The sequence below is a fragment of the Bicyclus anynana genome, chromosome 12 (genome assembly GCF_947172395.1).
Source record: "Bicyclus anynana chromosome 12, ilBicAnyn1.1, whole genome shotgun sequence".
NCBI lineage: Eukaryota > Metazoa > Arthropoda > Insecta > Lepidoptera > Nymphalidae > Bicyclus > Bicyclus anynana.
The window spans coordinates 17,315,836-17,329,135 of NC_069094.1; the positions used below are offsets into that span (position 1 = coordinate 17,315,836).

The 13,300-nt window shown below is 44.7% G+C and overlaps 1 protein-coding gene across 1 annotated transcript in view; it reads left to right on the forward strand.

Annotated features, from left to right (window-relative positions):
- LOC112047697 (protein GDAP2 homolog) overlaps positions 1 to 13,300 on the forward strand; it is a 55,474-nt gene that overhangs the window by 36,408 nt on the left and 5,766 nt on the right. Inside the window, exons 8-11 of the mRNA XM_052884827.1 lie at positions 6,578 to 6,731; positions 8,754 to 8,893; positions 10,742 to 10,796; positions 11,968 to 12,111. Coding sequence (XP_052740787.1) covers positions 6,578 to 6,731; positions 8,754 to 8,893; positions 10,742 to 10,796; positions 11,968 to 12,111 — 493 coding nt within the window. The remainder of the gene's footprint in view (positions 1 to 6,577; positions 6,732 to 8,753; positions 8,894 to 10,741; positions 10,797 to 11,967; positions 12,112 to 13,300) is intronic.

Genomic DNA, 13,300 nt, shown 5'->3' on the forward strand with positions numbered 1-13,300 from the left:
GTTATCACCTTTTTTGAAGAACAGAACCACCACGCTCCTATGCCACGCCTCAGGCGTCGTGCCCTCGTGAATGACGGAATTGAACAATCGCTGAAGGACTTTAAGTATCGGTTTTCCACCCGCTTTCAGGAGTTCTGCTGTGATTCCGTCCTCACCTGGCGCCTTATTGTTCTTCAGGTGTTTGAGAGCCACACTAATCTCGTATAGGCTGACGTCCGGGATATCTTCGGTATAGTGTCGGGTCAACTTGGCTCTGGGGTCTTTAGCCAAGTTGTCAACAGGCTGCTGGGTAGTCGTGTATAGCTGTCCATAGAACTTCTCGACCTCACTTAATAACTCTGGCTTGGAAGAAATCAGATTACCGTGCTCGGTCTTCAAACGCGTCAGCTGCCTCTGTCCAATAGACAGATCTCTGGCGAAAACTTTCGAGCCGCGATTGTTTTCAATCGCATTTTTAATACGCTCGGTATTGAAGTTTCGCAAGTCGCTGGTTTGCGACTTAGAGATCTGTCTACTGATTTGTCGGTATTTTGACGCATCTGCTGAAGACTGCAATCTCATTTCTTGCCTCTCTTCCATGAGTTTAAGTGTATGGTCTGAGAACTTTTTGGTTCTTTTCGTACGGTGGGTCTTATAGAACTTAGACCCAACGGAATGGACAGTTTCCACGAACCTGTTGTTCAGATCGTCCACAGTTTCGCAATTTGCTAGGCAATCAAAGCGGTTCTGCAGTTCTAGTTGAAAGGACTCGGGGTTTTGGATATGGGCACGAGTAGGTCGGAGCGTAGACTTCACCAGTCGATACCGTTCCAGCTGAACGTTGATATTCAACGTGCCTCTAACCATTCGGTGATCGCTACCGGTTTTCACCCTATGGATCACAGAAACATCGTTGAATATTTGCCGTTTGGTAGACAAGATGAAGTCAATCTCATTTTTCGTGGAACCATCGGGGCTCATCCAGGTCCATTTCCTGTGTGGTGGCTTCTTGAAGAAGGAGTTCATCATAAAGAGGCCCTCCTTCTCCATGAAGTCAGCCAACATTTGGCCCCTATCGTTCCGTTGCCCATACCCAAATCGTCCCACTTTCAACTCTGAACCGCTACGTTCGCCCAGCTTTGCGTTAAAATCCCCCATCACAACATTGTAATGAGAGTTTGAGGCATGTATGGCTTTAGAAATATCCTCATACAATACCTCTACCTCCTCGTCGGGATGTGTCGAGGTCGGTGCGTAGACCTGTATAACCTTCAACGAATACCGTTTGGTAATTCGGAGGACCAGGAACGCTACCCTGCTCGACACACTCTCGACTTTTACAACATTGTTCACGAGGGACTTGTGAACGATAAATCCGACACCACCCTGGGACTGTTGGTCGCCCTCCCGGTAGTAGAGCATGTTGCCGGATTCAAGGATTATCGAGCCCTCCCCCTCTCTTCGGACTTCAGACAATCCTATGACATCCCAGTGCAACTTGCTCATAACTTCTTCCAGCTCGATGACCTTTTCGTCGGACCTCAAAGTGCGTGCGTTGTATGTTGCCAGGTCTAGTCGTCGGGGTTGGCAGCGGAATCTCTTCCGGAGATTCTTAACACCCCTTGCCCCGCCGTTACCGTAACCGCTGCCAGAGCCAGGAATAGCGGGGCTGCCGGGGACTAGGGGCTGTGTTTTTGTTTGTTGGTCCATCTACAAAGTTTTGCCCGATACTGACCACGCTGGGCATGCGGGTTGGTCAGCGCAGTGCTAGATTATTCGCGCCGATGTCGCTGCTGCCCGACACCGGCCTGAGGCATTTCATAATCTAGCCTTTGGGAATGGATATACCGCCATTCGTCGGTCGCCAGAGCCTCGTCGGTCCATCTGCAGGGTGCACCACGAGCAGGTGAGGTTGACAATTGGGGAGACAGACTGGTACTAGCCTCCCCCTTACACCCCACCGATGTTGTAGCTATGCAATTGTATAATACGTCTGCGCGTCAGGTCGCTAGGTCGGGTCGGGCCGCTAGGTCGGGTTGTCCCAAGTGGCTCCGGATCTCGAGCGTCCGGTTCCTGGCGGGGCAATGAATACTGAGCTTCTCTTTCTTCCTAGACATTCTCAGGTCGGAGATGAGAAGTTGGTGATGTCGCACCCGCGCCTCGGAGTGCACGACAACCCGACAGGAGCTGTCATTATCATTAACATCTGATAATGATCATTAAATAGTTAAATTCGCTAACACGTATCGAAGCAGCGCCAGTGTCGTGATTCTTAGCTCCATTTCCCTTCTCCTAAGAGGAGGCCTCCTTTTCTAGAGGCTCTGTGGATGGGCAGTTAGAAAAGAGAACAAAATAGGTTCAGATTTCCTCTACTGAATCCCGCGTATGAATGTGTCGTGTGAATGTATATGAATCCAGATGAGTAGCCAGCGTCCATCGGGCGCCGGCGGTACATGCCCGGACTTGAGTACAATCGATCACATTTATCGCACTGATACAGCCCACACACACACACTCCACGCGATACATCACTGAAAGCTTTGTTGTGTTTGTACACTTCGTTTGAACTTTGAAGTGTCCACTCTAAAGTGTAATTAAGTGCTTACAATCATGCACACATTTTAAAAGCGTCAATAGCTCCACAAACGAAAGTCTGATAGGTCAGGGTTCCATCCCCATCGGTTGTACTACATGTAGTTGTATTAATGCTTCTTTTCGAAAGAAATTTGATGGAGGAAGGTACACAAGTTCAGGCAACATTTAAATCAGGGGCATTTTGCTTCTGTTTCCTTTAGAACGTGATACAAATGCAAGTTAATACATATTCAAGAAAAAACTAAATTAAATTAAAAACTTCCCACTTTGTAGAAGTCTATTCACAAACGGCACTGCTTCACCTGTCGGCTATCAAAGTGCGCGCCGCCCTACGTAGCGTTACTTAAAGTAATCCATTGATCCACTTAGCGGAATAGCTCAGCTTAACTTTACAAAGTCATGTAATCCACGACTTTGTGAGTGACTAGCTGCGCCCCGCAGCTTGACCTGCGCTGTACCCGCGGGAACATCGACATAAAAACAAAATATATAATGTAATAAATACTAATACACTATCTAATGTAGCAAAGTAAATGATAAAACTCATTTATAAATCAAAACTCAATCACAGCAGCTCCGACACTAACTGATACTATAATCATACGAATATTGTACAGTCGGCCACAGGTAAGGGCGAGGCCGCACCGACCTGTAATACATTTACAACTGATTTCATCAGAAAGCTGAGGCATATGTTATGTAGATTATTTTTTTATTAAATGCGCATTCAATAATTTTGGAAATTAATTACTTAGTTACTTACGGTTTCTTGTTGCTTTGGCGAATTTTTTTTTCCCAGTTAAGTCTTTTTCTTCCATTCACTCCACTAGTCGACTCTGTTTACACAAACTCCTATCATCTCCTTTTCGGCTATTATAATTATTATAATATCATTTTCATCCCTCCGCATTATACTCACAAATGCTTTAAAACATACATACAACCGAACATTAGCACCTCCTTTTTGGAATTTGGTTTGGAAAGTGAAGTTCACGACGTTGCCTTTACGTCCGTGTGGACATCACCCATCAGCTGAATGTCGTGTGCTGTGACGTCACGGAGGCACCATGACCTGGCGCGGTGTATTTCGGGCGTCGCCAGAAATAGTTCGCCGGATATACCCCACGACGCCATTACAACGGCCATTTCACCAAATCCACGTTTTATGGGTCTGTGACGCAAATGTGACAACGACATCGGACGTATCTTCTCCACGTTATCGGTAGGTAGTAGGTACTCTTACCTACCGCTCGTCCCACACGTAGCAGGCAGGTACTGTGGCATCGTCAAGGGCTAACATTTGAGAAAACGAGCGTACACTCATCATCGGATGTTATCACCACGAAGCGATACGTTTTAGAGAACTTTGGTTGCTGAAATGTTTCTCAGATAGCATGGGTACGGTGACAGGCCTGTATGACGTTCATAATATCATACTATTGTCGTGAATCGCGGCTAACTTTCAGAGTGAAACAAAATGTCACCCGTTCCACCCTACATGAAACGAAGTGTAGTAGAAGTTTTTAAGGGAAAAGATGATAGGTACGGAGTCCACCGGGACTACTAATGTAGCAAAAAAAATTACTTAATAGACCTTCGAAACAGCTTTACCTATATAATGAACTTATATAATGTACAACATAAGTCGCTATCATTGCCTTTGCGGAATATTTACATACATTAAATTATAAGTCGCTGCTGACTGATAGGAAGAGTTTTTTGTTTGCAATTATTTCTTATCTAAATAATTAATTACGAATTACAATTAGGTGTCTGTATATAAAGTGTAGGTAAATAAGTTACGGTACATTTAACATTATTAGCAGGAAATAATAACTGGTCTACTTGTAATGCCAATATTTGTAATGTACCTTCAATTTACCTTACCTATATCTACATATGCTTACGTCGAATATTTTTATGAACCGAATTTTATTTCAATTCCGAACTTTGCCGACCTGTGACAATGAACGTCACAGAGTCCACAGTGAGTCGCAGTCGAGCAACGTGGTGGGTCTGAGCACCACATTCCTCTCATGTAAGATAATTATTTAAACTTACAAGGTCTAGATCATTATCTTAGATCATTTCACACAAATTGTAATATCCTTATCATCAATAAAATTCAAATGATAATGAAATTCAATGAAATTTTAATATTTTACTAAGTTTACATAATTGATTCGGCTAATAATATTGTGAATGAATGGTTTGTTGCAAATGTAAGCTTCAGTTCAATGCAAAGCTTGAAGCGAAATTCTATTTCAATATCACTGGACGCTAGACACTCGTATGTTGCAAAACAGCATTCAATAAATTTCATCATCGTAAAAACTATTTCAAACATAGCATTGACCCATATCTGCGCGCCGCCAGGGCGGTATTCGCGTGTATATTCCGTACCTCCTCGTAGGTGGCGAATAAAGTCGAAGTCATGGTAGAATATTTATGGGGCGTAATGCTATTCGGTGCGGTGCCGGTGATGCGCCCTTGACCTGAACGCGGCGCCTGCTTGATACACATCTACCCCGTTTTACAACACCTTGATACCTACAGGTGTTGAGATTTAAAGATTGTTTGTATTATAAATAGTACCTTAAAGCAACTCTTAGATATGCCACCTGCCTGTTCCTAAAATAAGAGTGACTTTCTTGGATTTGAATATGCAATGGCGTAGCACAGAACATTACAGTTGATTTGAGCTCTACATTCAGTACCATGAAAGATGCAACCTTTTTAATTATTATGGAGCCTTAATTATTATGAAGATGGATGACTGTTAAATCTACACAATTTATCTTTTAGTTTATTTACCACGAAACCTTCAGTCGTCTAAGAAAATTCTTATCTCAGCGGATGATGTAACTAATGAGATAGTGCTCGGAGCGCTAATTTGGGTATCTTCTCTACATTTTTAAGCCTAGCGCGTTTTAGAGGACAGAACACAAGGTCACTAAACATACCGACTCATTATAGCGTGTTGCATTAAATGGTTTAAAACAATCGCGCGGTATAAAAGCCTCTACTGTGATGAGAATGCGAACTATAATCGCGTGTTCGCAGAGGGTTCTCATCCGGTGTGAGGTGTTTGTTCACGATTATAGTCATAAAGCACGACACTGAACAAATAGTCATTAAGAACGGTTTGATGACACGCTGATTTGTTTCCTCAAACATTTCGGTTTTCATTCGAATTAATACGTTAGCTTGCCAAGGTAAACAGGTATTTGTACTCTTTAGTGTTCGATGCTTCACACATGTTCCCATAGCAGCCCTCCGTTTCCCATTCAGAATATGGAATCTTTTTTATAAAAACTACATATACTACTATAATAGAATGAATAATATTATAAATTACAATGCACTTTACGCCATAGCTGGACGCCTTGTTGGCCTGCCGTGGTTCCGCCAACGGTCTCCGTCATGCGATGATGTAGAACTTCATGGAATTTTTCTTTAATGTTACTTACGTAATTATTATTATTAATTACATAACTTCCGCGCCTTCCATGGTGCGGTGGTATCCATGAGTGTTTCCCCATGACAAAAAATGGTACGCCTTTGTGTTTGTATATTACAATTTCATTGCAAGAAAATAAATCATACTGCTATACTCGTATTACAACTGTCATGCAATTATACAAGTTTACTTAAGAATTCAACACCGCTACTTGCGATAGACAAGGATGGACCTGTCTTCATTATGTATACAAATTCTCATCACATGCAAGGTATTTTCCTATTATAGCATGAGTACTATTATTTTGTACCGATTGTATCATAGCTACAGTACACTGCCCGTCGGTCCAGTGGCTAGCCTAGCGCGTGCTTGTGTGCGTGCTTGCGGGCGTGTGTGCGTGCGTGTGTGCGTGTTTGCGTGCGTGCCGTGCGTGTTTGCGTGCGAGCGCGTGAGTGTATGGTTTCAGCTCACGAGCTCGTATGTTTTTCTTGCTGCACTTCCTTTGCTGAACATTAATTCACGTTCTGGTCTGTCTGTCCGCAGATACGAGCGGCTGCTGCGGCGCGCGCGCAGCGAGGACCTGAGCTCGGTGTCGGGCATCGGCTGCCTGTACCAGAGCGGCGTGGACCGGCTCGGCCGCCCCGTCGTCGTGTTCATCGGCAAGTGGTTCCCCATCGCTGACATCGACTTGGACAAGGTGAGATGTCGGGCATCGGCTGCCTGTACCGGAGCGGCGTGGACCGGCTCGGCCGCCCCGTCGTCGTGTTCATCGGCAAGTGGTTCCCCATCGCTGACATCGACTTGGACAAGGTGAGATGTCGGGCATCGGCTGCCTGTACCGGAGCGGCGTGGACCGGCTCGGCCGCCCCGTCGTCGTGTTCATCGGCAAGTGGTTCCCCATCGCTGACATCGACTTGGACAAGGTGAGATGTCGGGCATCGGCTGCCTGTACCGGAGCGGCGTGGACCGGCTCGGCCGCCCCGTCGTCGTGTTCATCGGCAAGTGGTTCCCCATCGCTGACATCGACTTGGACAAGGTGAGATGTCGGGCATCGGCTGCCTGTACCGGAGCGGCGTGGACCGGCTCGGCCGCCCCGTCGTCGTGTTCATCGGCAAGTGGTTCCCCATCGCTGACATAGACTTGGACAAGGTGAGATGTCGGGCATCGGCTGCCTGTACCGGAGCGGCGTGGACCGGCTCGGCCGCCCCGTCGTCGTGTTCATCGGCAAGTGGTTCCCCATCGCTGACATCGACTTGGACAAGGTGAGATGTCGGGCATCGGCTGCCTGTACCGGAGCGGCGTGGACCGGCTCGGCCGCCCCGTCGTCGTGTTCATCGGCAAGTGGTTCCCCATCGCTGACATCGACTTGGACAAGGTGAGATGTCGGGCATCGGCTGCCTGTACCGGAGCGGCGTGGACCGGCTCGGCCGCCCCGTCGTCGTGTTCATCGGCAAGTGGTTCCCCATCGCTGACATCGACTTGGACAAGGTGAGATGTCGGGCATCGGCTGCCTGTACCGGAGCGGCGTGGACCGGCTCGGCCGCCCCGTCGTCGTGTTCATCGGCAAGTGGTTCCCCATCGCTGACATCGACTTGGACAAGGTGAGATGTCGGGCATCGGCTGCCTGTACCGGAGCGCCGTGGACCGGCTCGGCCGCCCCGTCGTCGTGTTCATCGGCAAGTGGTTCCCCATCGCTGACATAGACTTGGACAAGGTGAGATGTCGGGCATCGGCTGCCTGTACCGGAGCGGCGTGGACCGGCTCGGCCGCCCCGTCGTCGTGTTCATCGGCAAGTGGTTCCCCATCGCTGACATCGACTTGGACAAGGTGAGATGTCGGGCATCGGCTGCCTGTACCGGAGCGGCGTGGACCGTTTAATGCCGGGATCTAGAGGGTGAAGTGCTAAAACTACGCAGTGTGAGACATACCGACATTTCTATTCATACAAAACTCGAACTAGTAACGGGCAAGAGTTATTTATGTAAGTTAGTGTTGAGTGGCTCCAGCGCTGACGGTTATTGATTTGTTCTGTAGTTTACAGCCTGTCGTGTGTACGTCCACTGAATGTAAAAAGTCAACGTCTAAGCTGTGAAGTAAATCAATAGCAACTACCGCGGAGCACCATAATACTATTACACAAATCCACTGTCTAACGCGATCAAGTGCATGCGCGGCTGTTCAACCACTTCCACTTTATGCTGAATTATTTCTTCTCATTTGCATGCCACAGCATCGGTACTTTACCTTTGCGAGCGTAAGAATGTAGTTGAAAATTATAATATTTGTAGTTACAAGGATTATGGTCTAATTAATTATGAATTATGGACTAAACACAACATCTTCTAAAACGTGTTAATTCTTGATATTATGTACGCATGCAAGTAGGATACGTAGGTACGATAGCTCCATAAGTAGCTGCCTCGTTGCTGATTGGCTAGTCTACGAGTGTGTGACTTCAGATAACGAGATCCGAGCTTCGAGGCCTGAGTTGGAGCATTGTAAAACTGAACTTTTCGTTTTCTAAATAATTTTTGTGAAAATTCTCAGCCCTGAATTGAGAAGTTGGTATGGTCGCCGCTACGTCAGTACCAAATTTCAATTTTTTACGTCACCCACGTTCGCTTTTATATGTATCAATATGTATATATATTAATTTATAATAGGTAGGTATATTAATTTAAAATATTGTACTTTTGACAATGCCCCTCTCCGGGCGCAGGCGCTGCTGTACCTCATCAAGCTGCTGGACCCCATCGTGCGCGGCGACTACGTCATCGCCTACTTCCACACGCTGGCCGCCTCCAACAACCACCCGCCCTTCAGCTGGCTCAAGGAGGTCTACACCGTGCTGCCTTACAAGTAACTCGTTTGTCTTCTTCTTATTCTTCTTCTTGCTCATCGCTCATCGTCCCATCACAACGAAAGGGAGAGTGAATGAGCTGGATCATTCATTGCGATGCGAGGAAAGAGCGATTTGTAGACAAAATGTCTCATTGACATTGTCTCTTGGCACGTCTTAGTGTTGTACACCTGGCATGGCGCTGCACAATAAGTCTACGAATCGCTATATTTCTCGTCCCATCGCCACCACAGACAGAGATACGAAGACTGCTGACCGGCTGCTGGTAAAGGGAAGACCATCGCCTGGGGCCTGTCAAGAAAGAACACTTCGCAGGCCACGCGAGAGATGTTGTTCGATACGCTGCCTTGAGTCCGTTCAATTGTTTGTCTCAAACCTTACTCATGTTAAAATTATAATGTGCATTATAAAAAAAAACTTTCAAACGCTCTGCGGTTTCACCCCCGTAATTCCCGTTCCCGTGGCTTTCTGTTGGTAAAATTATTTTCAAAATTGGTTCAGTACATACAGAGATTATCCCATAAATATTTACAATATTACAACCTCACAAACTATACATCTTTATAATGTTAGTTTAAAAATAAAAAATGCATAATATAAGTATGCAGAATTTAGGGATTCAAAGTAAAACATATTAAACTTAGCGGCAATCATAAGTATAGTTTGTACTGTTATCTGTTCTGTGATAAAACTGGACAATAGTCTTTCCTTGAATGACTTCTCGAACTATCAGTACATTGCTTTAGTAAGACCTAAGTAAGGTATCGAAATCAATCGACCTCCGTTTAAAGACATTTCATGAATGAAGCCAATGAGAATCAAAGTACAAAATTCTCACAATTCATTCATTCAGTGCGTCTGTTAAACAATGCTGTTACAAATTACTCACACTCGAGTGTGATGTCGCCGTGACGGCTCCGTGACTCACCGTGTTTACCGTCCGCTCACTTGCACTGCTACTTATTAAGGCGTACTCGTATATTATAAATAGATATAATATTTATTAGTCATCACATTGAATTAATATATTACTCAAATAATTACGGACTGCTAGGCATCGCAGGAATCTGCACCGCTACGTTGATATCTCTTGGCGCGCACTAAGCGGTTTTTCATTCCTTAGCAAAGAGATATGAAAAGACATGTTCAAGGCTAGCGCGCTTCATCACAAGCTGTAGGCTGCGTCTCTGCTACACTGCGGCTCTACCCATTTTAAAACCACCCTTAAAATGTTCATTTACGATGTAAGTTTACATCGCGGACGCCGCTTGAGCTTAGTGTCTCAATGACTTGAACATTCTTGAATTTCACTCTACGAAACAGATAATAAATGATAAATCTTTCATTTTAAAATATATTTTATTATCTTATTGACTGAATAGACGATAGTTTGTTACTAAAATTATTTTGTTTACCGTTTAGCTTTTCTATGGTAGCCTACAGTAAAATCCTACTATCCTACTAATATTATAAACGCGAAAGTTTGTATGGATGTTTGGATGTTTGTTATTCTTTAATATCGCAACTACTGATCCGATTTGGCTGAAATTTGGAATAAAAATAGATTTTACTCTGTATTAACATAGGCTACCTTTTAGTCCGGAAAATCCATGGTCTTCGAGGGATTTGTGAAAAACTAAATTTAGTTTTCAAATTGTTTAATTTTCAAATTTTACGAGCCATATGTGATGTATAAGCGATCATTTTAGACCGGGATTAGATTTACAGTGATTCGTAAACATACAGAAATACAAGTACATGTTCGGTTGTGCTAAACGTTAGTATTTTTAAATCGATCAAAACAAACAACAGCACCATTTATTTATGCAAAATTGTTTTCATTTCAGATATAAGAAAAACTTAAAAGCATTCTACATAGTACACCCAACGTTTTGGACAAAAGTAAGTATTTTGTTCTTTCTTTGGTGCTCTACACTTTAAACATGTTAGCATACTGCAGATACGTATAGTATGCTAGCAACAGCAATAGTATTTATTTATTTATTTTCTCTAAATTAAGTAAAATACAACTACCTAGCTTATCAACCGATAGACTTCCACTGCTGGACATAGGTCTCTTGCATGGACCTCCAAGCACAACGGTCTCGAGCCGCCAGCATCCAGCGGCTCCCTGCAACCCTCCTCCTCGATCCACCTAGTGGGTGGTCGACCAACACTGCGCTTTCCAGTGTGCAGTCGCCATTCCAGCACCTTGGGACCCCAACGCTCATCGGCTTTTCGAAATATGTGACCTGCCCATTGCTACTTCAGCTTAGGGACTCGCGGAGCTATGTCAGGGACTGAAGTGTGAACAGTACGTGTTGCCAGTGATGATTTACGGAATCAAGACTTGGTCGCTAACTATAGGCCTCATGAAAAGGCTCAGAGTTGCTTAGCGAGCTTGGATGCTTGGAGGTTCTCTGCGTGATCGAATCAAAAATGAGAAGATCCGTTGAAGAACCAAAATCACTGACTCTCTGAGCTCTGAGAGTTGCGAGGCGGAAGTGGGGCAGGTCATATAGTTCGAAGATCCGATGGACCTTGGGGTCGACCAAGGTGCTGGAGTGGCGACGACGCACCGGAAAGCGCAGTGTCCCCTCATTAGGTGGACATCAAGCGGGTTCAGGGAGCCGCTGGTTGGTGGCGGCTCGAGTCCGTGGTGCATGGAAGTCTATGCAAGAGGCCTATGTCCAACAGTGGACGTCCATCGGCTGTTAATGATATGATGATGATTATGGTATCCTGCAGAGTGCAGATGTAGAAAATGTAGGATAAGCTACTACAATAAACAGCACCATATAATGTAATCTATATTTTAATTCTACAAAATATAATTATGACACAATCACTATTGACTCATTTACTTACGTGAGTAGGCGATGAGCAGTTTGCCGCTTGGTGTCGCCTGGTTATTGATAAGGACGGCGAAATGCTCACAGCGCGCACACTGTAAGGTTAACATAAAGTGCCCTGCATGCTTGTTTGTACGCTGTTACCGCGAACATCCGTCGATATTGTAACATGTCGTTGTGCATTGTCGTCGTTAAATAAATTGATTGATTGATTGCCGCAGATGATGACGTGGTGGTTCACGACGTTCATGGCGCCCGCGATCAAGGCGAAGGTGCACACGCTGCCCGGCGTCGAGTACCTCTACTCCGTCATGGCGCGCGACCAGCTCGAGGTGCCCGCCTTCGTCACCGAGTACGACATGACGGTGAGTGGTCACTGGTCACCTCACAGTGCACACGCTGCCCGGCGTCGAGTATCTGTACTCCGTCATGGCGTTTCTGGTTGTAATGCCAGTTTTGAACCTGAACAAGCTCAATCATCATTTTGGACCTATTGGATGACGCAGTAGCATAGCAATATTAAGCCTCTTGTATAAGTGAAACATCCTCATAGTATTTAGTCTAACAGTGACTTAAAATGAAATATTGACAGTCAATAAAATAATTACGCATTAAGTATATTACACGAATTCTTTTTTCGAACAAAGACTAAACTAGTTTTGCGACTAAAAGTGAGAACAACTTTTAGTAGTAGCAGACTTGTAATTGAATGTTACAAAGTGCTACCTTTAATAATTAATAGGTTTTAGTAATAAACTGTTGTGATCGTGATAGCCCAGTGGATACGACCTCTGTCTCCGATTCCGGAGGGTGTGGGTTCGAATCCGGTCCGAGGCATGCACCTCCAACATTTCCGTTGTGTGCAATTTAAGAAATTAAAATCACGTGTCTCAAACGGTGAAGGAAAACATCGTGAGGAAACCTGCATACCAGAGAATTTTCTTAATTCTCTGCGTGTGTGAAGTCTGCCAATCCGCATTGAGGCAGCGTTGTGGACTATTGGCCTAACCCCTCTCACTCTGAGACGAGACTCGAGCTCTGAAGTGAGCCGAAAATGGGTTGATACCGACCGAGTAATAAACTGACTGACTTTGACTGACTGACTGAATTTGTAATTGGTCTTGAAATATATACCTAATACCGTTTAATGGTAAAGTGGCTTAAAATTGAATGTATCTAATAATGTATTTTTAAAATATGCAATAATCTGATCTAAAATTGAATACGTTATTATGAGATTACACAATAGGATTAATCTTACCTCCGAATTTAGTCGTAAACACACTCAGCGACTATTGGGTCTTCGTTCAAATAAATTATGATAACTTCACTACAGCAGAGTTGACACAAACTGGCATGAGTCGCTAGTCGAAGAAAACACGATGAGATATTCCACTAAAGTGAAAGAGACCGATATATCGCTGGGGCGGCCAATATGCATAATTTGAACGTGTTTCTAAGAGTGAAGGGTAGATGAGGTTACTAGAAGCCTGAATCTGTACGTAACTCAATTCTGACCTATGTACTGATGGGTCAATGTTCCACTAAGCATGC